The sequence below is a fragment of the Hydractinia symbiolongicarpus genome, chromosome 12 (assembly GCF_029227915.1).
Source record: "Hydractinia symbiolongicarpus strain clone_291-10 chromosome 12, HSymV2.1, whole genome shotgun sequence".
In the NCBI taxonomy this organism is placed as follows: domain Eukaryota; kingdom Metazoa; phylum Cnidaria; class Hydrozoa; order Anthoathecata; family Hydractiniidae; genus Hydractinia; species Hydractinia symbiolongicarpus.
This window is the reverse complement of record NC_079886.1, coordinates 13,021,629-13,044,526: the sequence shown is the minus strand read 5'-3', so window position 1 is coordinate 13,044,526 and position 22,898 is coordinate 13,021,629. Positions and strand designations below refer to the sequence as shown.

General features: G+C 38.9%; 2 protein-coding genes across 2 annotated transcripts; both read right to left on the bottom strand.

The window, feature by feature from the left end:
* Nucleotides 1-13,903: 13,903 nt before the first annotated feature.
* LOC130621262 (uncharacterized protein K02A2.6-like) lies at nucleotides 13,904-16,931 on the bottom strand. The gene is made up of 2 exons (XM_057436569.1): nucleotides 16,786-16,931; nucleotides 13,904-16,682 (listed from the first exon to the last, which is right to left on the bottom strand). The coding sequence occupies exons 1-2, from the start codon at nucleotides 16,929-16,931 to the stop codon at nucleotides 13,904-13,906; spliced, it is 2,925 nt and encodes a 974-aa protein (XP_057292552.1).
* A 1,629-nt stretch (nucleotides 16,932-18,560) lies between these two features.
* On the bottom strand, nucleotides 18,561-21,891 carry LOC130621818 (uncharacterized). The gene has a single exon (XM_057437172.1). The coding sequence runs from the start codon at nucleotides 21,069-21,071 to the stop codon at nucleotides 18,966-18,968; it is 2,106 nt and encodes a 701-aa protein (XP_057293155.1). The 5' UTR covers nucleotides 21,072-21,891; the 3' UTR covers nucleotides 18,561-18,965.
* Nucleotides 21,892-22,898: the final 1,007 nt, after the last annotated feature.

Here is a 22,898-nt window from a genome sequence, read left to right as displayed (position 1 = left end):
TTCTCTGGTCATCCAGTCATCCCAAGTTTCTTTTTTTGTCCGATCTTTCAACGGAATCGTTCAATCCATCTCTTTAATTGTCGCGAATTGGACATGGTTTCACCCAAACAGACCTCAAAAACATTGTGGAAAGGTCTAAAATGTAACAGCTTACCAAAGTTTATAAAGCTCGGTGTCTAACTGACGTCAATCTTGCTGAGTATGATTTTGTGTGAAGGCAAGGCGTACCCGCAGCGCGACATTGCGCCACTTAAACGCTTGTTAGGCGTCTTATCGGCGTTTATATCGAGATCAAAGAAAGCTGACATATTTCTGCATATTTTCTGCATACTTCTGCATTATATTTTGCATAATATAAATACAAAAAAAGTTTTATGCAAAAATGCTTCTAGTGTGAACGTCGGCAGATATCTTATAGGTTAGCGTTTAATCGAGACGTTTACCATACAGATAGTTATTAACGCCAGTTAGACGCAAAAGGTGTGATATTTAAAATGCTTTTAATTAACCAAAACTTTATTTTGATAATTAATGTATATAATTTTAGAAAGAACGCTTATCTGATTGAAATTTTAATGGGCGGATGAAAACTGACTCTCCTTCAAATGACATCTTAAAATATTGCTTTAATGAAGTAAAATATGGGTGGCAAACAATATTTGTGATTAAAATAAGTCAAAAATAGGTTTATTATTTTATCCATAATTAAGTACTTATTAGCATAATTAGCGGTTATTATATGAAAACTTACAACCTATATAAAATGTGTTCTGGTCAAGCTTTTGTTTCAAACTTGCAGGGGCTATTCTTTATATGCTTTTGTAGGACATGTACTAAAATGATGAAATTTTATGAAATATTTTTTTAGATATGCCATTTTGAATACTTGATGGATTTCGTCAATATTATAACACTTTGCGACAAATTAAAAACTTATCTTAATAGTGGCTGTTTTTCTTGATTCTAGTTCATGTCCTAGCATGTATGTTAATGAAACAAAATTTCAAGGAAAAATCTTGTTCAGAACTCAAGATATGAAATTTGATACAAGTAAAAGCGGATAAAAAAGAAAATTGCACAAAAAGTTACAAATTAAAGAAATCAAAATTTAAAAAATTCTTAGTTTTGTATGAAAAAATAAATTTTGGCTTCAAATGCAACATTAAAATTAAAAAAAAAGTGCATATGTTTTACCTTCTACATGCTTTTCTGCATCTATAAATCCTTTTCTAACTGCTCGTAATTTCTTTCTACGTCCAATTCCACGTTTTGATGATTTCAAATTCATGTTACGCAAACGAAGACTGTCTTTTCGTTTTGTTGCCAAATCCATTATCCTTCCACACTTAATTCCACATCTCTTTAAAACACCATATAACCCTGTACCACCATTATTGCACTCGATAGCAGCAGAATCAACTGCCATTTCAATAATTTTTCGACTGACGTAGGTATTTTGGGGGCATTTATTCCAATTAAGATTGTTGATTGATTCGTTGGTTATTTTGCGTCTGTTCATTTAAACATCGTGCCAATAAGTTTTCAGAACTTAAATTCCTGAAGAGTGGAATTAGCAATTCATTAATAGCCAAAGGTAAACTTAACTTTACTTTGTACTTAGATTCACCAGTTAGCTGGCCTGACTGCCACAGACACCAGCTGTTGGGTTTCAGGAACAAAATTTATGGCGCTTCTTTAGATCATCGATCTTTGAATTGTGGTATAGCACTGCCCACACAGATTTCTTTATTGAATAGATGTTATCTGTATTCTGCCTTATTGCCATTCCATAATAGTTTTGGAGCGTATTTATTGGTTTATCAGTTAGTCTTCCTTTTTCCATAATTTTTCCTCCATCTGATAACACTGCAACTTTTTCATGTTGTCGTAAAGTCCGTAATCTATTCCCCATTCTTTTTTGCACATGTCCTACACATTCCTTTTTGTCAATAACAATATCTACACCATATGGTTGTGAGTCAACTACTTCATTAAAAGTGGAAGTATCACCATCCCCAATGTAAGATGTATATCTCAAATTGTTTTTTTTTTCGATAGAACGTCCAAACATCTTCACGGCTCCGGCACCTTCCATAGCGCCTGAAGATTTATCGTGATTTGCATTGCAAACATGATTTGTTAAAAATCTGTCAGCTACTCAAACTATAGAGATTTCTTCATTATGTGTTTTTAACTGGAGGTGATGGAACAGGTAAATCCAATTTAATAAAAACTGTTCATCATGCTTTAACTAAAAAAAATTTATACTGTATATATACAACTCAAAAACTTTGGACAAACCAAAGGTATTATTACTTGCTCCAACAGGTGTAGCTGCTGTTAATATTAATGGAACTATTATTCATTCTGCTCTTGGAGTTCCAGTTGGTAGATTTGCAAAGAATTTACCTAGACTTAATGATAAAAAGAGTTCTGCATTAAGAAATAATCTGTGCGAATTGCGAGCCATTATTATTGACAATGGTCTCCAATTTACTACTTTTGTATATTCACTTACGGTTAAATGAAATATTTGGGTGTTCTGATGATGTTCCATTTGCCGGTATAACTGTTATAACAGTAGGTGTCTTCTATGAACTGCCTCCAGTACAACAACGAAAAATATATTCTGAGTATAATGATTTGTGGCAAAATTTAGCACATTTATGGAATCTTTTTAAGGTGGTTGAACTACATGAAGTTATGCGCCAAAGGGGTGAGCAAACTAATTGATCTCTTGAACAAAATTCAAACTGCCTCAATTGAAGAAGATGATGAGAAACTACTAAAATCTCGCTTCTTATCCTAATCACGCTCTTAATTTCTTTGCAGAAAATAAACCATGATGTGAACAACATAATTGTCAAATGTTAAGATTAAATGAAAACTGTTTGTATTCAATACTAGCAATTGATGATTTGCCTAAAAATGTTGCTAGAAATGTTATAGTTCCAATCAAAGTCAAACGGGTGGTTTGGCAGGCAAACTGGAAGTCAAGGTTAATGCAAGAGTAATGTTAACAGTTAATATTGACATTAGAGATCGTTTAATTAACGGCCAACTTGGGACAATTAAACATATATCATTTAATGCTAATGGTTGTGTTAACAATATTTATATAAAATTTGATAATGTTCAAGCTGGTCTTAAAAAGATGCAAAACAATTCTTTAGCAAGGCAACAAAGATGGGTACCTTTTGAAAAAGCAGAGGCGAATATTATAATTAGGGCTAATAAAGATAGTTCTCCAATTATAAAGCTAACACAATTCCCATTGATGTTAGCTTAGGCATGTACCGTTCATAAAGTGCAAGTCTTGATCAGGCAATTATTAGTTTTTCGTTGTCAAAACAAAAAAGTTTCAACAATGGTCAAATGTATGCAGCTTTGACCTTAAATGGACTATTTTTACCAGGTGAATACAAACCATCTGCTATTAAAGCTGATGCCAAAGTAACATGTCAATATGATTGCATGAGAAGAGAAGCAACACTCCCACCATTACATTAAGATTATAATTTAGAAACTGCATTGACAATAACATTATTAAATACAAGGTCCCTAAACAGACATGCTGTAAATATTTTTCATGATTAATTTTTGGTAAGCTCTGATATATTGTGTCTCACTAAAACTCAACTTTTACCAGAACAAAGTACAGATAGTATTTCTGATATTTTAGGTAATTTTCGTATGTTACATAACAAGTCCAATGATAAGTTTCAAAGTATCTCATTTTGCCGTGATCTTAATGTTGAAATAGTTAATATTTACCAAAGCACTGGGATTTCTATTATAGAATTTAAAAAACCTTCTTTCTCACTTAATTTGTTTAAGTTAGTGTTATTATACAGAAAAAATACATCTTGTTTGTCTGAATTCTATGAAACGTTATTTGATATTGTTCAGTTATCATCAATTTAAATTGTTATGGGTGACTTTAATATCAATGCCTAAGATTACACATGTTCAAATGTGTTGTCACAAATATTGGAGACTTTTTACCAGATAGTACAAGAACCAACTCATCTTCTTGGAGCAACACTTCACCATATATATGTCAAGAAAGAATTGTTCAATGATTTTAAACTTCGTCATTTTGTGTATACTTTTCTGACCACGATGCCATCAAATTTCAATTAAAAAAGCTTTAAAACATTATGAAACAGAATAGTTATTTGGTTTAATTTGGTTAGGTAGACGGTTTAAATAACCCAATTTTGTTTTTTGATATGTGGTTTTCGCAAGTGCAATGCAGGTTAAATTAGAGGGGGGGAGGGGGAGGAGCTGGGTTTTAGCCACTCTATGTACATAGATTTGTTACACTGTGTTTTATTGTGTGTGCTGTGACACGGTGCGGGAGGAGGTGGGTTGGGGAGTGATAAGCTTTTTATTATCTTTTAAATTGTGTTGCCTTAACACCTAATATGGCAAGGCCTTGGTGTGTATCAAGTGCAACCAGGCAAGAACTGTACCACAGCACTTGTATATATTTGTTAGTTTGCCTGCACAAGTAGGCTTTTGTTATATTTTAAGATTTTTGTACATGATCTGGAATTATGGAAAGTAGTTGAAGAACTTCCAAAGAAGAAACAAGGGCCAGTTGTTTATTTAAGTTTGAATTCAAAAGTACGTCAGGTATGTTCAGCCTTAACAAAAGAAGAATTAAATGAAGGCGATGGTTTAAATAAACTTGGTAATAAATTAAAAGAGCTTTATGGTATTACTGAAGATCAAGCAATGTCCAATGCTTACGAAAAATTTGAAACCTTTTACCGTTCCAAGACAATGTCGATTGGTGATTATGTAAATGAATTTGAACAGTTGAATTAAAAACTTGAGTTACCAACCCGACATTGCGGTGGGATAAGACATACCTAGAGAGAGCCTCATTATGGAGGGATAGCTATGTGTTCCTGATAGACCCCAAGGACCAACTTTTCGAATGGATTAAGAAATTGTCGTTGTTGCTAGCGAGCGAGAACACGTTGTTTGTTATTGATGACGTCATCGCTAACGAGGATCTCGATAAAAAAAGGCAGCCCTTGCTTGAATTAGCTATCAGTGGTAGGCATAGAAGGTATAGTTTGTGGTTATTAACCCAAAGTTTCAGTGCTCTTCCAAAGAATCTGAGAAGGCAGAAGAAAGCCCTGTTTTTATGGTACCCCCACAAACGCAGCGACATGAGGCTAATTAATGAAGAGACGAATCTCATCCCGGACTGGGACGAGATCAAAGCCGAGCTGAAGGCTCGAGCACCCTAGGAATTGGAAAATTTTGGATTGAGCACAGCAAAAACCTCTGGCTTACGTTGATATATTAGAAAGATGTCCAGGAGCCATTGAGACACTATCCAATAATCAGGATCAACCTATGTTTAAACGCGCCGACTTGGGACGGTTTCTGGGTATTGAAAAAGTTAATAATATGACAATACCTTTGGCATTCATATGAACCAGGTCAGAAATAGTGGGGTCCAATGGGGCATCTCCCATGGGCCCCCGATCAGGTATGCGGGGAGGAGGGAAAAATGGACATAATGTCTTTGTCACACTCGAGGGCGCCCTGGAAATTGTGCGTAGATCAAAGAAGCCAAAAGCTGTTGGGGTCATTAAATGGTTGGGTGTCCAAAAATTATAAGATGTAATTGAGGAGCAGCGTCAAGCTATGGAAGATAGGGATGGGGCCCTTGCCTTACTTAATGATGAAATTGATGATAGAGATAGTCAAATCGTGATGTTGGGAAATGAACACTTTGAAGATACCGGAAAGGATAATAGCATGGTCATCATCCGGAAGAATAATGGCGATCCCTACCTTGCCATCTGTGGTCAACAGGAGTATGTAGCACAGAAGATTCGGAATAAACTCGTTGATTACCACAAGGGTGAGATCGTGGTACTGGCAGAGACCCCGAATGCCATAGTCCATTACAACTGGCTCCGGGAACGTGGATGTATTGAAGTAAACCCGGAGAGGGTTAGGCATTTTAGGCTTGGTGAGAATTACACGCATGAAAGACTCTTAGAACTCGCGGAATAGGTGTGGAAAGATTTGTCCACACCCAACCAAGCACGATTTTCACTACCCGCAGGGGTTGCGAAAATTATATGCAGAAGTGGGTTGGTTACCCCACCCCCCCCCCCCCCCCCCCCATTGAAGATACTCCTTACCACTCTTTAACATGCTCCGGTGGCACCCGAACATCCTCTGGTATCAGCATGAGCTCCTCCGAAACAAAGCTGCGATCGGGGCCGTCTCTTAGGTAGTATAGCACGCGACTACCCGTCACAATACGATCCAACCTATATATTTTCCTACTCCACCAGGGATCGGTGGCACGTCGTTTAACATCACCGTGCTCTTCCCCGGGTTGTAGCAGATACAAGTATAAACCATCCCCGGGTAGAGGCTTTTCCTCGGGATATTCTTCGCTTTTTGCGAGTGGTACATCATCCAGCTTGATAGCCTTGTTGGGTTTCATGCCGATCATGGTAGTTTTGGTATTGTTTAGACTCTTCACTATAGTGTACAAATGCTTGACCCAAGTGCTACTAGTCTCGTTAGAGACCAACTCCTGTGCATCTTGTGGCTTAAATAGTCTCTCTGCAAGGACCTTGTTGTACGATTCGACGAAAACCGTGAATGTATGGTGATATTTCGTGGTAGCCGTCTTGATCTCAATCCCTTTGTCTTCTGGGAGGTTGCTCACATCCGATTTGAACTCAGAACCATTGTCACATTGGAATGTTTTAGGGTAATGAAGGGGTCCCGCTTTATATATATCTTTGATCATGTCCGCGACTTCGCCAGCTCTCTTCGTTCTTAGGGTCCTCGCTACTTTGTAACGTTAGGCCACGTCAACGCCTGTCAGGATGTATTTATATGTACTACCGTACAAACGATCGTGAGGCATGTACAATAGATCAAACTAATGCATCTTATTTGGTTTTGTGATGGTAAAATGGGGTAGTCTATACGCTTTGGGCCTCGAATGTGTCTCAGCCAGAGAAGCTGCCTACTCAGCCAATGTATTACCATCTTTTTGGAGAGGCCACTCTCCTTCGCTTGTAATTTGACGGCTTTGCGGCCGACCCACAAATTTTCTGGGGTATAGTAGATATTGCTTAGCCTTTCTGCTTCCTCCTCTGTAACGATATGTGATGCTTTTGACATGTTTATTAGATATGTAAAAAACGTTCCTATAAGTATTTGTAGACTATAAAGCCTAGCAGGGACAGGCAGCCAACAACGAATGTTAACTCACCATCTTGTTGGGTTTGTGAAGGGGTGTAGAAGTCCTTCAATTGCGGGGCCTTTTTGTCCGAGTTGATGTAATACTGATACATATCGTCGTCCAATTCTTTTAGGCTTCTGCCAGCTTTTATTTGCATCTCTCTTTGTTCGTTGAGCCAGTACAATTTAGCCTGCCGTTTACGTATCCACTCCGCCTGGGCTGTATTGAGCTTTTCAACGACCTCGTCGTGACGCCTACGCTCCGCCTCACCGTGCCCTGTTTGCTGAATAGAAAATTTGTGCCCGAAAATGCAAAGGCGTTGATTAGCGCGCCCCCCGCCATGATCATAAGAGTAGCCATTTTATTAGTACTCCACCCTATCCAATCTGCCATCCAAAATATTCAGCTGGGCATCTTGTAAGAGGTATACATAACATTTGAACTCACCAGTTCCGTCGGCTTCTTTGGTGATATGCAGGGTGATTCCAACACTCAGTCTCTGTAATGGTCTACCACTTGCATGTAGCACATCATTGGGGGAGCTCTGGAAGTCCACAAACAGGGCATACCTTTCATTGAAAAATTGTCCGATAGTCACATTGGAGTTCCCGCGTCTGCCAAAGATTTGACGATCTGTTCCAGATGATCCTTGGGAAGAATGGCATGGGAGTACAATTCATTAGGTTCCCCCTTAAAATTGACGCTGATCTTCTCAATTTTAGGATTGTAGAAGACTTCATTAACGCCGGCATAGGGCTTCACCTTTCTCGTATCTATAAAGAATAGTAATACACCTTTGAAGGACTTGGAAGGACTATCAACCTGAATGTTGTAGCTGGTGTCTGATTTTTTCATAGTAAGTACCTTCATCCTGAGTACTCTTTCATAGGGCAGGGCAAGCCTTGCATACCGGGACATCATGGCGCTCGCAAGGCCTTCATTTATAATTTTGTCGAATTCGAGTCTGATATTACTAATTTTATACGCAGAGTCAGCCGGCTTGGCCCCCGTGCTCCCTACGGCTGCCGTCCCCGCAACCTTGATGACGTCACCATAAGGCGCGAAATTGATGATGAATTGTAATCTGTCGTACAGGCCTGCTGGATATAGGAGCACATCCCGGGTCAGCTCAAACATCTTTACAATGGGTATACAGAAGGTGTTGCCATAGGCTTAAACAAAGGCCTTTTCCTCATCTGTTTCCACATGACCAGTTTCCTTGACCTGTAGGGCCCTGATAGGCCCATCATTAGGGTTAATACTCTCAAGAATAACGTTATTATTGCGCTCAAACTTGGACAGCCAGAGATCCCTATACAATGCCAGGATATTGTATTCGCTGACATTCTGTACCTCCTTATTATTTAGAGTAATACGTAGGTTCCTCACCAGACTTTTCCCAATATTGCTGACGATCGTACGTGTTGTATTTGTCCCAGTCAGCGTCAGATCAAATAGAAGCTTTAGACTACCCGGGATAATGACATCATTTTGTGGCATGTTGGGAGTATCGACATATAGATCTTCTTTCTGGTCAATGGTTGATGGTGTATGTGAAATCTGGACTCTTTGCCGGGGTCCCTTCATACCAAGCAGCTGTTTGCTCTCGGCATAGGGATCCATCAGTATACCGTATGCGTTCATACTTATTTATTATATAGCTGTAAATAAAGGATGGCTGATAATCCAGTATTCACACCTGAAGAGGATATTGGTAAGCATGATGATAAAGGCGACAAGCAGGATACCCAACAATCAACTCAACTCCCTGATGTTCCGGGCACATCAACGACAGGTCAGCAGCAGGTAGGTGCGCGTAGACGGTTGGGGTTGATAGCCTATATACACATCTTAGAGACGGACTCGGTATGACGCCTCATACAATGCATTACGATAGGTTCCGAATGGATGAGGGTGGTGAACTTATATTAAAGAGGGTTGTAACGGGAAAAAGATCACTAGCGGAAGTACCACTGACGTTGCAAAATGGTAATTTTCCAACCATTGGACAGCTCGAAAAGAGGCTGATTAGTGCGCGTATGAAGGCAATAGGTTTTGATAAATATCAAACACTCAACAAAGGTAGTAGGACAGAGGCCCAGAATCTTATACATGATGTTAATGTCCTTATGAATAGGGATGAAGAAGATGAGAGGACCCCTTTGATAAGGCCTAATGTGATGGAGATGGAGACGATTGATAGTATTCAAAATTTTGCCCAGGACGTTGAAGGCTAAATAGATACCTCATTTGCAGGCATTGACGATGATGCCCTCGAGTTTGATATAAAATCATTAAAAGTCGAAATTGAGACCCTTCAGAAGAATATCAAGGAGGTAAGGGCGAAAATATAAAATATGATAGCGACATCAGGACAAAGGAGGGTAAATTGAAAGAGGAACTCAAGAAGCAGACGGCCGGGGCGAAAAGGCCTCAGGAGATTGCCAGGCTGGAGAAAGATATTGATCAATTGAAGAAGGATAAAAATGTTGCACTCGGTAGGCATGGTCTAATTTCCTCCAAGGTTTTTAAGCATCTACGGAATATTAAGTCTGATTTGATGAAGATTGCCGGGGATGGCATGCCTTTGCTTGAAAAACTTAAAACACTCTTCCGTGAACAGGGGGTAACCATAGCCAGCATCGTCTCTGCTGTTGGTCTACTAATTTCCACCATTATTCTTGCTGTTACAAGGAGAGGGTGCGGCAGCAGATGCTGCAGGGGGAATCGCAGGGGGTGGTGAAAAAGGGTTTGTGCAAAAGCAACTTGAAAGGCTTGAAAATTTCCTTAAATATCTAGCAGGTAAAGCCGGTGCTGCATTGCCGGGTATTATCGGTACAGTGGTCTCCTTCCTTTTAAGAGTAGCGTCAACCATCGTTACGTATGCAGCTAAACATCTGTATATGGCCATTGCGGGAGCTGCCGGGCTTGTCGTGTTATACATAAAATAAGCCTTATTTTTTTCTCAACCATATATAGGCCAGTATGATGCCTACCCCTATGGTGATTAATGAGGCCTTGGTATCCTCGAGTTGATTTTGTGAGGGTTGTTCGGGTATGGGGGACGATGTTGTGGCGCCGGGAGGTATGGATGGTATAGCCGTATGGTATGATCGGGAGCATGTATGGGAGGTATAGGGGGCCCGGCATGCCTTGGGGTATGTATGGGTGTTTTGATCGTATGCCTGGGGGATGTGGCAGACGCATGCCGCACAACAGGCTTATTATTTAGATCAAGCCGGATACCAATCACCGCACTTGCAGGTGCAATCAAAATATTATTGTTATACCCGACAATCCTCCCCATACGCAGAGTCATGTCGGAGGGCAGCATATACACATGGCGCATGATAGCGAAGTTCACCGGGGTCCTCGCATGCTGCAATACTTTTTGGAATTCGGTGATGTCATAGCTTACATTTTCTTGCCTTTGGACCATAGCCTCAAATTTCTGTACTAGAATCTGGAGCACATCATGTGCTTGGCACATATGGCTAGGGCCGTCGTCACACAATGGGTAGCAAAACTAACCTGGATATTCCAATAATTCAACGCCTGCCCTTTCCAACCCATGTGAACGGGGTCATCGAGGTAGGTTGTTGGAACTTTGATGGCATACTTGGTAAGCTCCGGAAATACTCCGGAAATATGGGAGTCTGTACTCACGTACAGGTCCTGATGCTCCAAGTTGGTTACACCAAGCGGCCATTCACCCCTGTTACTTTTATACTTTGCAGAGTGGTTGTATTGTAGATACAACCACATTTCTTAAAACAAAAGGACATGAAACAACTCTATATCACCGACATAGATAAACCTACCATATTTGAAGACTACGTGGGACAGGACACCCGTATTGCTCTAAAATCGATAAACATTCGATTTGGATGGCTGAACTTATATAGCAACAACGATATCACTATACGTAAGGTGGGACCTGACCATAGGGTTACAAGGATTGAGATCAATAATGGCCTGTAAAAAATCGAGGACATCGCGGCTATTGTCAACAGACAGGCAGAAGATAAGATCAAACTGTTTGTATTTAAAAATGCATATTGTAGACTCCGTGTCAGTGACAGGTATACGGTGGTTATCGGTAGGCAATTGCAAGAGCTCCTGGGATTAACCTATGATCCTGCAAAAATATATTACACAAAGGGTGACTATGATACCATATATAGAACCGATATATATATATCAAAAATTAAGACTTATTTGTCCACAATTGGGTGAAGACGACTGCCTATTGGATGGTAAAAGATCGAAGGTTCTGGCCCTGTTTCCCACCAAAAAATTGAATGCATGGGAAAATATGTTAACCTGGACTTTTGACAGTCCTATTTACATTCCCTTAAAGGGAACCACCGACTGTCTTGAGTTCATGCTAACGGACGTCTACCACCATGAAAAGAATGTGACGTTTTTTGACATCACAATGTGCATTCTCATAGAATAAAGATGAGCGATATAGCTAAGCTGTACCCAAATTTACCGAGTGCACCCGCGCAAGGCTCTGATCTGACGAGGGACAGGTTATTAGACTGAAAAAAATTGAGGAGATAGAACAATATCTCTGGGATGAAATAAAGGAGCGGAATAGATTGGCGAAAAAATTCAAAATGCACAACACGTGGGTCAGGATGTGCGACCATGGTCTGCTTGGCGTAAGTGTTATCACGCCAGGGCTTGGGATAGGAGCCATGGCCCCAGGCATGGGGGTACCCTTGGCTTGTGACATGGGGGGGGGGACTCGATTGCCGCCGGAATAGGGCAAGCCGGTCTTCGAAACGCTTCAAAACGTCTACGTTTTAAATCCAAAAAACATGAGGGTATAAGGCTGCGGAGACGAATCTAAACTCGATTGTGGACCTAATCAGCAAGGCAATGGAAAATGGCGTTATCAGTGCCCAACTAGTTGCCAAGGGTAGGGAGGAAGGGAAGGACGAAATTTAAAAAAAACTTCAATCTGTGCAATATGCAAGCACTATGTAGAGTCCCCACCCGAGTATAGACCTTAATTTTGTATTATATTTTATAGATCTTTTGGGTCTATAAAATGTATGTTTTTTCTAATTTTTGCTTAGTAACCACTCCTTTTTAAAGTCTTTATACCGACATTCTGTGATGTGTGTCTGGGGGTAGTGGTTTTTACCTTGTACGTATACAGAAGAAAAGGCTAGAATGGCAGGGCTTGGCAGGGCTCATCAAAGGGTACCAGCATACCATAGAACTTGGTGGTAATTGTGTCCTTGTATTATTCGAGCTTAGCATTCACATAACGGTCCTTTTTCACGGGCTCTGTCGTTAATTGCTCGGATATCAACACCTCAACTTTTGACCATATTTGACGATACTTAGCGATCCAATCCGGATACTCTTCAAAATCGAGACTAATTGCTGGTGACGCATTGGCGTTATATTTAGTCACCCCATTTGTGGACCAGATTTTCGGTGTCTTTACCCTCAAGGCAACCACAAGGACCTGTGTATGGTACCCTACCACATATCGTTTGTCCTTGCCTCCATTGGCAGGCATGGCATTCGATATTGTTAGGTATTCTACATTGATATCTTCGATGTTTGTGAAGGTAGCAGCAAAATTATAGAATATATTTGATTTAACAAGTTCATTTTCAAATTTCGACATTATTGTATATTTTGAATGACTGCAGAGAATTACATGTCATGGTACATGCACAGCCGCCCCCGTTATATGTGATATATTCGTGATAGCAGTACCAGCATAGCATTTTACCACCCACCATGAACTTCCGACCACAGGTACATTTGTCATATGATTCGAGTACTGTCAAACAGTTACTGCATTCCTCATTCATTTATTAAGACATCAAGACGAGCCTCCAAATCCTTAATCCTCTGTTCATTAGACCCTTCCTTCTCCTCTTGTACACATGCCAGGGTTACAAGTGGTAGGGATAGACCGATGGCGGTAAGGAAGGTCATGAATAACATACTTTTCAAGCTATATTGACAGTTGATACATATTCATTATATATTACACATATTCGAGCACCTCGGGATCCTTTTCAACAGCCTTATTGCACATGTCCTGGGTCTTGAGTCGGTCCAGTACATGCCTTAGCAGCCATGGCTCCTTTTCAACAGCCTTATTACACATGGCTTGTATCTTGAAACTCATCTTTATTAGTAGTATTTATCTTGCAACAATTGCTGTAAGATCCTCTGAAAAGCACCAATCGATGACCCTATCATGATGCCAGGCTAATGGGAGAAGATCCTCCTTAATTCCGGCCTTTCCCATCTTCCTGTAATAGTAGGCTTCGAGTAGTTCAGGCTCCTCCTCAACAACCATATCCCATATGTCTTTAATATCGGGAGAATAGGTTAAATAAGAACACGTGTTTACAATATATCTCTGTTTATCTCTTTTTTCTATTCACTATCATAACTCTCGTGTCATCAGAATCGTCCCTCTTCTTCTGCCCAAGTCCTCTCCATCGTCGATGTCTTTACGACATTACATCTTCCCCTTCGCTAGACGATATGCACGTAGTCCGTATCTAAATGTAACAAAACAACAGCAGGCAACGTTCAAATAAAATGTCAGGGGTTTTGACTGCTGAACTAACTTTCTTTAACATAATGTCTTATATGGTCCTAATATTTACACATGGATAGTGTTCAGTATTTCCTCCACTGGTGAACTGGTCTTCTTGATCTGGTGGGATAAATTTTGCGATTTTGGTTGGGCGGTGTATAGTTTCTGAATGGAGGTTTGTTTGCGGGTTGCGATACTGGAAGTTGTGGCTCTATGGCGATGTCTTCCTCCTCCTTTACAATGATAGGAGTTGGTGCAGTTGTCGGGATACTTTTAAAATGAGAAATATTTCTTGTGATGTTGGATGACTCAATTTCCGATTGAGCGGTAACCATTGTGTCATTTATTTTCGTAACTCTGTAGGGTTGTATGCTGTAAGGAGTGGAAAGCTTATTGTACTTCAGTTGCTTGACAATGACACGGTCTTCTTCACATAACGATGGTTCTTTCGTATGTCGACGTTCATCTGCGTACTGTTTGTTCTTTATTTTGGCCGCTTTGTTATTGTCAGTGGCTATTTGTTGCTGGTTTTCGTATGTTAGTTTGTTGTCTATTAATGGTATTGAGTAACTAATTTTTCTATTGAACATCAGTTCTGAAGGGGCAACTTTGGTGGTACTATGAGGTGTGGAGCGGTAAGCAAATAAGAATCTATAAACTTCTTCCCTCCAATCCTTGTGTTCTAGTTTAGCTGTCCTCATTATTTTATTAAGCGGTTGCATAAATCGTTCTGCTTCTGCGTTTGCCTGTGGCCATAGTGGAGTGATGCGTCTGTGTTTTATCCCCCTTTGCTTGAAGTAAGATGTGTTTTTCTGCGAGCTGAATGGTGGGCCATTATCGGAGATAACGTTGCGTGGATTACCGTATGTGCTGAACATTCTATCTAAACAAGGTATCAGTGTTTCAGCTTTGGTACTCTTGAGAAATTCCACCTCTGGAAACTTAGATCTTTGGTCGATCACGACAAATAGGTAGTATCCTGTGGGAAATGGTCCAAGAAAATCAATGTTCAAAGTTTCCCAAACTTGTTCTGGTATATCCATTATTCTGATAGGCGCATCTGCACTTGTTGGTGTAACAGCTTGGCATGGAATGCAGTTTGAAATTTTCTTTTCAACCATATTGTCTATTCCTTGAAAATAAACTTTCGATCTGAGTAACTCTTTTGTTTTCTGAACACCTTGGTGTCCTTGATGAGCTAATGTAACAGCAATGTTATGGTAGCATTTTGGTAAGATAATGCGTCTTTGTTTTAAGACAATGTCTTTGTTGTTCGATACGGTGAGTTCGTGTTTGAACTTGCGGTAATGCCTCAGCTCGTCTAGTTCTTTGCTACTTAAATCAGGGTAGTTAGTCGGTTTGTCTAGTAGGTGCCAGTTGTTCTTTTCTATAATACTGGCTAGATGTTGACATATTTTATCTTGTGAAGTTTGTGTTTTAATATCGTCTAGGGTAACCGCTTTTGGACACGCATATGTGGCTGTAAAGTTTACATATTCTTCTATACCGTTGCTTTTTTTGTCGTCGCTGAAGGTGTGAGGGTGTCTGCTAGCGTAATCTGATATGTTTTCTGCACTCTTTACATGTTTTATTGTGAAGTTGTAACCTTGAAGTCGAAGTGTTAGTCGCTCGATTCGCAGAGGTATCGTGGATTTTGGGTTATTTAAGAGATTGACTAATGCTTTATGGTCGTTGAATATTGTGAACTCTCTACCGATTAAGTACAAGCGATTTTTTTCGCATCCGTAAACGATGCTTAAACATTCTCTTTCGATTTGTGCATATTTCATTTCAGTTTCTGTGAGGGATTTGGATGAATAAGATATAACCTTAACATCATCTTTACCCTTGCTTTTCTGCAACAATACGGCGGATATACCATATGGGCTAGCGTCTGTAAACATAAATGTCTCTTTGTTTTCATCAAAATATGCTAAGCAGGATTCACTACTCAAAGCGCTTTTCAAAGTAGCAAAGGCATGTTCACATTCGGATGTCCATTTCCATTCGGCTTTCTCTTTGATCAATTGTCTAAGTGGATAAGTTATTGTACTGTAGTCCAGTATGTATGTTTGCATGCAGTTGGTGAGTTCCAAAAAGCTTCGAAGTGACTTGACATCTTCGGGTTGAGGCATGTTTGTAATGGTTTCAATTTTCTTTGGGCTTGGTTTCATACCTTCTTCTGAGAAGATATGCCCAAAAAATTCTAAATTGCTTTTGCAGAATACACATTTTTCCAGGTTCAATGTGAATCCTTTCTCTTCGAAACGTTTTAACACCTTGTTTAAAATAACGTCGTGCTTTTCTTGAGATTTTGCGAATATAAATAAATCGTCCGCAATATTTTCAACTCCATTAATGTCTGCTATTAAGGATCTAAGCACATGTTGCATTTCTTTCGACGCGGAGTTCACGCCAAAAATCAGGCGGGTGTAACGTTTTATTCCAGTTTCGGATTGGAAAGCAGTGATAGGTCGTGAATCTTCGGATAATTCCAGTTGATGAAAAGCACTTCGCATGTCTAACTTGGTAAATACTTTTGAGCCACTTAGCTTGATTTTTAAATCCTCTACGGTGGCGGTTGGATATCTTGTTCGGTTAATAGCCTTGTTTGCTTCTCTCATATCGAGACAAATTCGTACTCCTTCCTCGGGTTTGGGAACAATAACTAGCGGATTTAACCATGGCGTCGCTTCGTTTGTGACATCTTCTATTATGCCTGCTTTCTCCATTTTGGCGATTTCTGCATTGACTCGCTTTCGTAAAGCAAGAGGTATGCGTCTTTCTTTTTGCACTACTGGGGGTACGTTGTTATCTATGTGAAGATGCACTTGATAGTCCTTCAGTTTTCTGATTTTCTCACTGAACACGGTATCTTTATAACTTTCTAAAACTCTGCGGAGGTGTGTTGGAATGTTTTCTTTTGATTTTAGTTTATCAGGTGCTTTGTAGTTTGGCTGCATGCTTCGCTGATTTTGTAAAGAAAAATGCTTGTTTCTTCATCTGAATGATACGATGGCCCTCAGGTGTCACTTCACTTCTTGGCTTTTTATTACTTCTCTTCTGCATTTTGTGAATTCCCTTCACCAGTTTTCTATTTCTCTTCTGCATTTTGTGAATTCCCTTCACCAGTTTTCTAATTCTCTTCAGCCTTTTAGTTCTTATTTTCACCGATTTTCTATTTCACTTCAGAGCTTTTTTTGTATTTATCTACACCATATTTAAATATTTCCAGCGTTTTTTAATGTGTTAAATTTCAGTATATTTGTGTTCTCTTCAGTATATTTTTTTTGTGAAGAGAAATAAAAAAATTTTTGAAGGAAATAACGGAGAGACATTTCACACGCAGCCTTGCTGTTGATATGGCATTGTCATTGCCAAGTTTACCTTGTATTAGTGATGATACTGGTAATCTTACTTTAGATGAATTAATATCCAAGTACTTTGAAAAGGGATTCACTTACTTAGAAATCAAAGAATTTATAAATACTCGGCATGGAAAAAAAGTTAGCTTATCTACAATTAAAAGGCACTTGAAAAAACTGAAGCTTTTTCGACGACCTTTGCTTAATCGACGAGTAGACGATGATATATTGCATAATGCAGTGAGAGATGAAATCGCTGGGAGCGGATCGAACATCGGTTATAGGCGATTATGGGCTCATTTGCGGACTGAAGGTATTCTAGTTCGGCGAGAAGACGTAAGAAAAGCCGTTTTGAGCATTAACCCAGAAGGAGTGCTGCAAAGAAGAAGACGAAAATTACGAAGGAGGAAATATTGTAGTCCCGGACCAAACTACGTCTGGCATATAGATGGTCACGACAAACTTAAGCCGTACGGATTTTGTATACACGGGTGCATAGACGGATTCTCCAGACGGATTATTTGGCTCGAAGTATCTTCGTCCAACAAAAAGCCTGAACTGATTGCGCAGTTTTATTTAGACGCCATCAAAAATTTAAAAGGTGTGCCGAAAAAGATCAAAGCTGATGATGGAACAGAACACTCGTTAATTCAACCAGTGCATATATTACTTCGGGACTTGATCGGTGACCAAAATGCTTTAACTTCGTTCTCTATCGTTCGATCACCACACAATCAACGTATCGAGGCTTATTGGTCCAAGTTACGTCAAGGAAGAATGGGTTGGTGGCAAGCATTCTTCAAAGATATGATCGACCTCGATATATTAGATCCAGCTGACCCTGTTCTAATCGATTGTCTTCGCTTCTGTTTTATTGGTATTTTACGCCGTGAATTGCGAGATATTAGTAATGAGTGGAACCAACATCTTATTTCAAAGAGCGTAAATGCAGGACCATCAGGTCGACCTGATACAATGTATTTTTTACCGCATCTTTACGAATGTGAAGATCACATCCAAAGTATATCAAATGATGATGTAGATGAGTTCTCAATCGACGCTGATCAAATTCCACGCGATTTCTCCTCGGAATTTGAAGAATTCGCTCAAACAATTATGACCGATGAGGGACTTACTATCCCAGGAACTATAAGAGAAGGATTTGATTTGTATTTGCGTCTGTTTGAGAAAATTGCCGAACATAGTTAGTATTTCCGACATAGTATTTTTCAGTATATCTTTATTTTGTTCTAAGTCCGGGTTTTTTGTGTCATTATATGTTTTTTATTCAACAGTTAATCACAGCAAGTGGAGTTCTTTCTGAGGATATCTACTGAAAAGACATTTTTCATACCTTTCAAAGAAAAATTCAATGTTCTTCAATGTTACAAAGCATTTTTTCAACACAACTATCGATCCTCTGAAAATAACAAAATACAAACAAAAAGTGCCATACTATCAAGCAACATATAGAACATAACATATTATATCAGATGTATCCTGCTATATAAATCCTCTTTTTAACTGTATACATAGCTGTGAACATCAGTATACCTCAGTTTGAAATGCAAAAAAAAAAACAGGTTAACCAGTAACCAGGTGAACTAGAGCCTACTGTATGTCAACATTATTTTAGGAGAGAACATATGCTAAAAATTTTCAATGCTCATCTATCGGTTTACGTTTGATCATGAAATATAAACAAAATAAAAAACTTATATTCAAGTTATTTCACACATATAATGATAACAAAAAATCTCAAAGTCCATATGTTTTGTATTCATATAATGTCCATGCTCCAACTAGATGCAGATAAGATGTTATGCATTTCTGCCCTGAATTCACAGAAATTAGAATACGAGGAAGGCATTTCCAACATAGGTGCACATGTGTGTGCAATCGGGCGCCTAGCTGCTGTTGAACACGGTACAAATTCTACTCTTAATTTTTCTACCAACAATACATCTGAACCTGTACAAAATCTTAGGAACGTTTTAAGTCCGATTTCATCCAACCCACGGATAAACTGCTTCAGGTAATCAAAACATTCCCTCTCAGCTGCATTTTTTGGTTCAGCGTTGAGTATTTTAACAACTTTACGATTAGTTGGAAGTATTTTTTTGTAAAACAAATTGATGTCATTGAAAGTGCTAAATTCCTGAAAATCTCTTAAAACATTCATTGACTTTGTCCAAGAGCAAACCATAAGATATGGTCGTTGTATCAATTCTTGACGTGCGATCTCTAATATCACACCATACACATTCATTATGGTAACACAGCTTTTACAATTAAATCGATCCAAAATATCCAGGAATTCTTCATCTTCAAATAAACCATTGTTTTTTCCATGGAGGGCATCATCAACAATCTTCGACTCCATTGGAGTCAAATAATTCAAAAAAGATTGAATTAGATTGTCATTTTGAACATTACCAAACAAACAATACATAATAAAAGCCTTGCATAGTTGCATAGGAAAATACTTTGTGTCATAATACCCTTTCACCAATATCGTAGCAATAGAACTCCATTCATCTAAATAAAAATCATGTCGTACAAATGGAACACGCTCTGTATGTCCTACACACAATCCATCTAATATGTCCTGCCAAACAGAAGAATATATATCACGATCAACCCCTATGCCAATACCAGTTTCTTTTTCTCCTCGTGCATCTATAACAACAAACTTGATTTTTTGAGGTACTGTTATTGTTTTGAATGCTTCCACCATATCAGCTCGAATATTTGTACGGTGAACAATAACTTCCTTTTCTATGTCACTCTCTGTGAGGTCAATGGTTGGTGCATGTACGGCTTGTGTTTCTGTGGTTGATGCATGTACGACTGGTGCTTCTGTGGTTGATGCATGTACAACTGGTGCTTCTGTAGTCGATGCATGTATGACTGGTGTTTCTGTGGTTGATGCATGTACAACTGGTGCTTCTGTAGTCGATGCATGTACGACTGGTGTTTCTGTGGTTGATGCATGTGCGGCTGGTGCTTCTGTGGTTGATGTTGATGCATGTACGGCTGGCACTTCTGTAACTGGTGCTTCGTTAGTTGGTGTAGGTGCGGTTGGTTTATGCTGCGAAGTGCCAGAATCTGTATTCAAAAGATCATCTTGTTGGTGATCAGAATTTTGAAAGAGATCATTTGAACTACCAAAATAACCTTGGTGGTCAGATGAAGGTTCATGATCAGCTTCAATTATTGAACTTTGTTCTACAGACGATGAAAATACTATGTCATTGGATGAGGGAATTGAGGTTGATGCTGCTAATGGATCAATGTTTCTTATTGTCTGATATACAGAAGGATAACAGATTCTACATATCCCACCAACCATTTGACAAAAACATACAGAACACACATCTGTTTCGAATACGGTTGAATCAAAATAACCATATTTTGTGTGTAAAACAAAGTAAAATTTACTTATATAGACACCTCGATTTTTCAAGCAGTCCTTGAGGGTTAGTGATTCGTCAATCGCAACACCAGATGCATCTCTAATGGTAATTTCACAATCATTTCGACTTTCACCAAAGAAGTTTGTTCCTTCAGGAAAATAATGGTTGATGGCTTTTTCCTTGATTGATTCAACAGTATCGAAATCATTAACAACAACAAAGCGGTGGCCACCACCGTGTTTTTGCGTTACAGTTGTGTGTGTACCTTTTAACAAATCTGCACGTTTCCACTTGACATTAACATGCTTCTCCTTACCTTCCTTTTTAACATCATCAGCAGAGTTTGAGGTACGAATACGTTTCAACAGGCTGCCAAGTCGAGTCTCTGTTTGTTTGTTTTTTATTTTATTTGGAGGGTCATCTTTATTCTGCATTTCGTCCCTCACGATTCTTTTGACCAGATTTTCCATATCCTAAAAAATGGTAAAAATTGTAAAACATATCACCAATGTTTTATTCAATCATTGAACTTTTACTGTAATTATTCACCAAGCTGTATATTAGCTATAAACCATGTTTGTTTATATCGCTTTGATATTGTTTGTTTGTTTTTTTTTGTTTTTTTTCAATGACGACACTTGTAAAAGTTTTTATGTGTCTGGTCTGTGTGTACACTGTGTGCCATAACTAACAATATCTATCTTAGAAAAGACATGTGTTATCCTTGATTTATAATATTTTTGCCATATGTCCCAACTTTTTTGTTTCCATTCATTTTGCTCTGACCACTCTAGATAGCAAAAAATTACAAAAAAGCTGTCAAGGCTGTTGTCTGAACTTTCGCTTTCGCTCCTAACACACAGCAAATAGGTAGCCATATTTGATTCCTAGCTTCAATTATTGCTGATGCAAACAAAAAACTTTTTCGACTCCTCCCCAGAGAGGTGTAGATTTTCGAAATGAAATTAACAAAGACAAAAAACAGTAGGTGTAAAAATTTGATGACTCACCGAACAACACTTCGTCAACAACGTGTCACACAGATAGAGACCTCTGGTACGCTAATCAAAAATTTCCCTTCACTGTTTTTTCAAATAGCGAAGGTCAACTAAAAAAATTCCCTTCACCACTTTTTAAATATGCAGAAGGTCACAAAATGTGTGCCATAGAAAAACCCTGAAGGGAAAATCCCAAAAATCCTGAAGGGAAATGGCAAAATTATTGAAAAATTCAGAAGGGAACTGAAAAACGATGAAGGGTAATAAAAAAATATACAGAAGTGAAGTGACACCTGAGGGCCATCGTAGAATGACGTCAAGATCAACTGCTGTTCGGCCTGATAATAGGTTTTTATGGGAAGTGTCGATCACGAAAAATGGCGCGTAATCATTTTAGAGGTGGTTTCTACTAAGAGGTTAACGCGTCCTAAAACTTTCAAATTTGAAGTGTCACTTCCGTACGTTACGACGCTTGTTTTTGTTTTGAGTAGATTTAATTTTTTTGGAAGGCGTTCGTGTTAACTGATTGAAAGTACGCAATGTGAGAATGTTAACGCTAGCTCCTGTATCGACTAGAAAATTTACTTTTCCTCCTTCTAATTTAACAACAGTATTGAAATCAGAATTTTGCTTACTATTCTTATAACTGTGATTACTGTTACTTGTGTTTTCTGTGCTATCGAATGGAGAATTCACAACATCAGACGAATAAGACACAGTACTAATCATAGGATGTTCACAATCATACAAAGTTTGGATATAAAATAACATTTCATCATCACTTTTAGCTTCAAGGGTATTTTGCATAGCAGAAAAATCGTTTAACGGCGAATGAGTAACGTTATTCAAGGGCTGTCTTGATTGGTAAAAGGATCCCCTCCCCAGACGTGCTCGGGTGTTTTGATGTCGATATGTTTTGGTTCTACAACATTTTGAAAAGTGACCCTGGTTTCCACATGAGTTACAAATTTGGTTTTCAGCAGGGCATCTGTTTTGATGGGGAAATGGTCCATCACAACGATAACATTTGGCATTTTGAGATCGGCCTCTTTTACTCATTCCTCGTTGGTTTAAAGAATGTGGCTTACCTCGGCGGTCGGTGTATACCGACCGCGATTCGTTGATTCGCTCTGTATCGTTCGCCTGTGTTTTTTGAAGAACTTCTGCTTGCTGTATGGTGCTTTCTAAAGTCTTTCCTGTCACCAGTATTTCTTCCAAGGTTTTATCAGGATTTCTGAAGCTATATAAACGTAACTTGTTGTTAGTAGTAGAAAGTTTAATCTGTCTTTTGATTTCCAA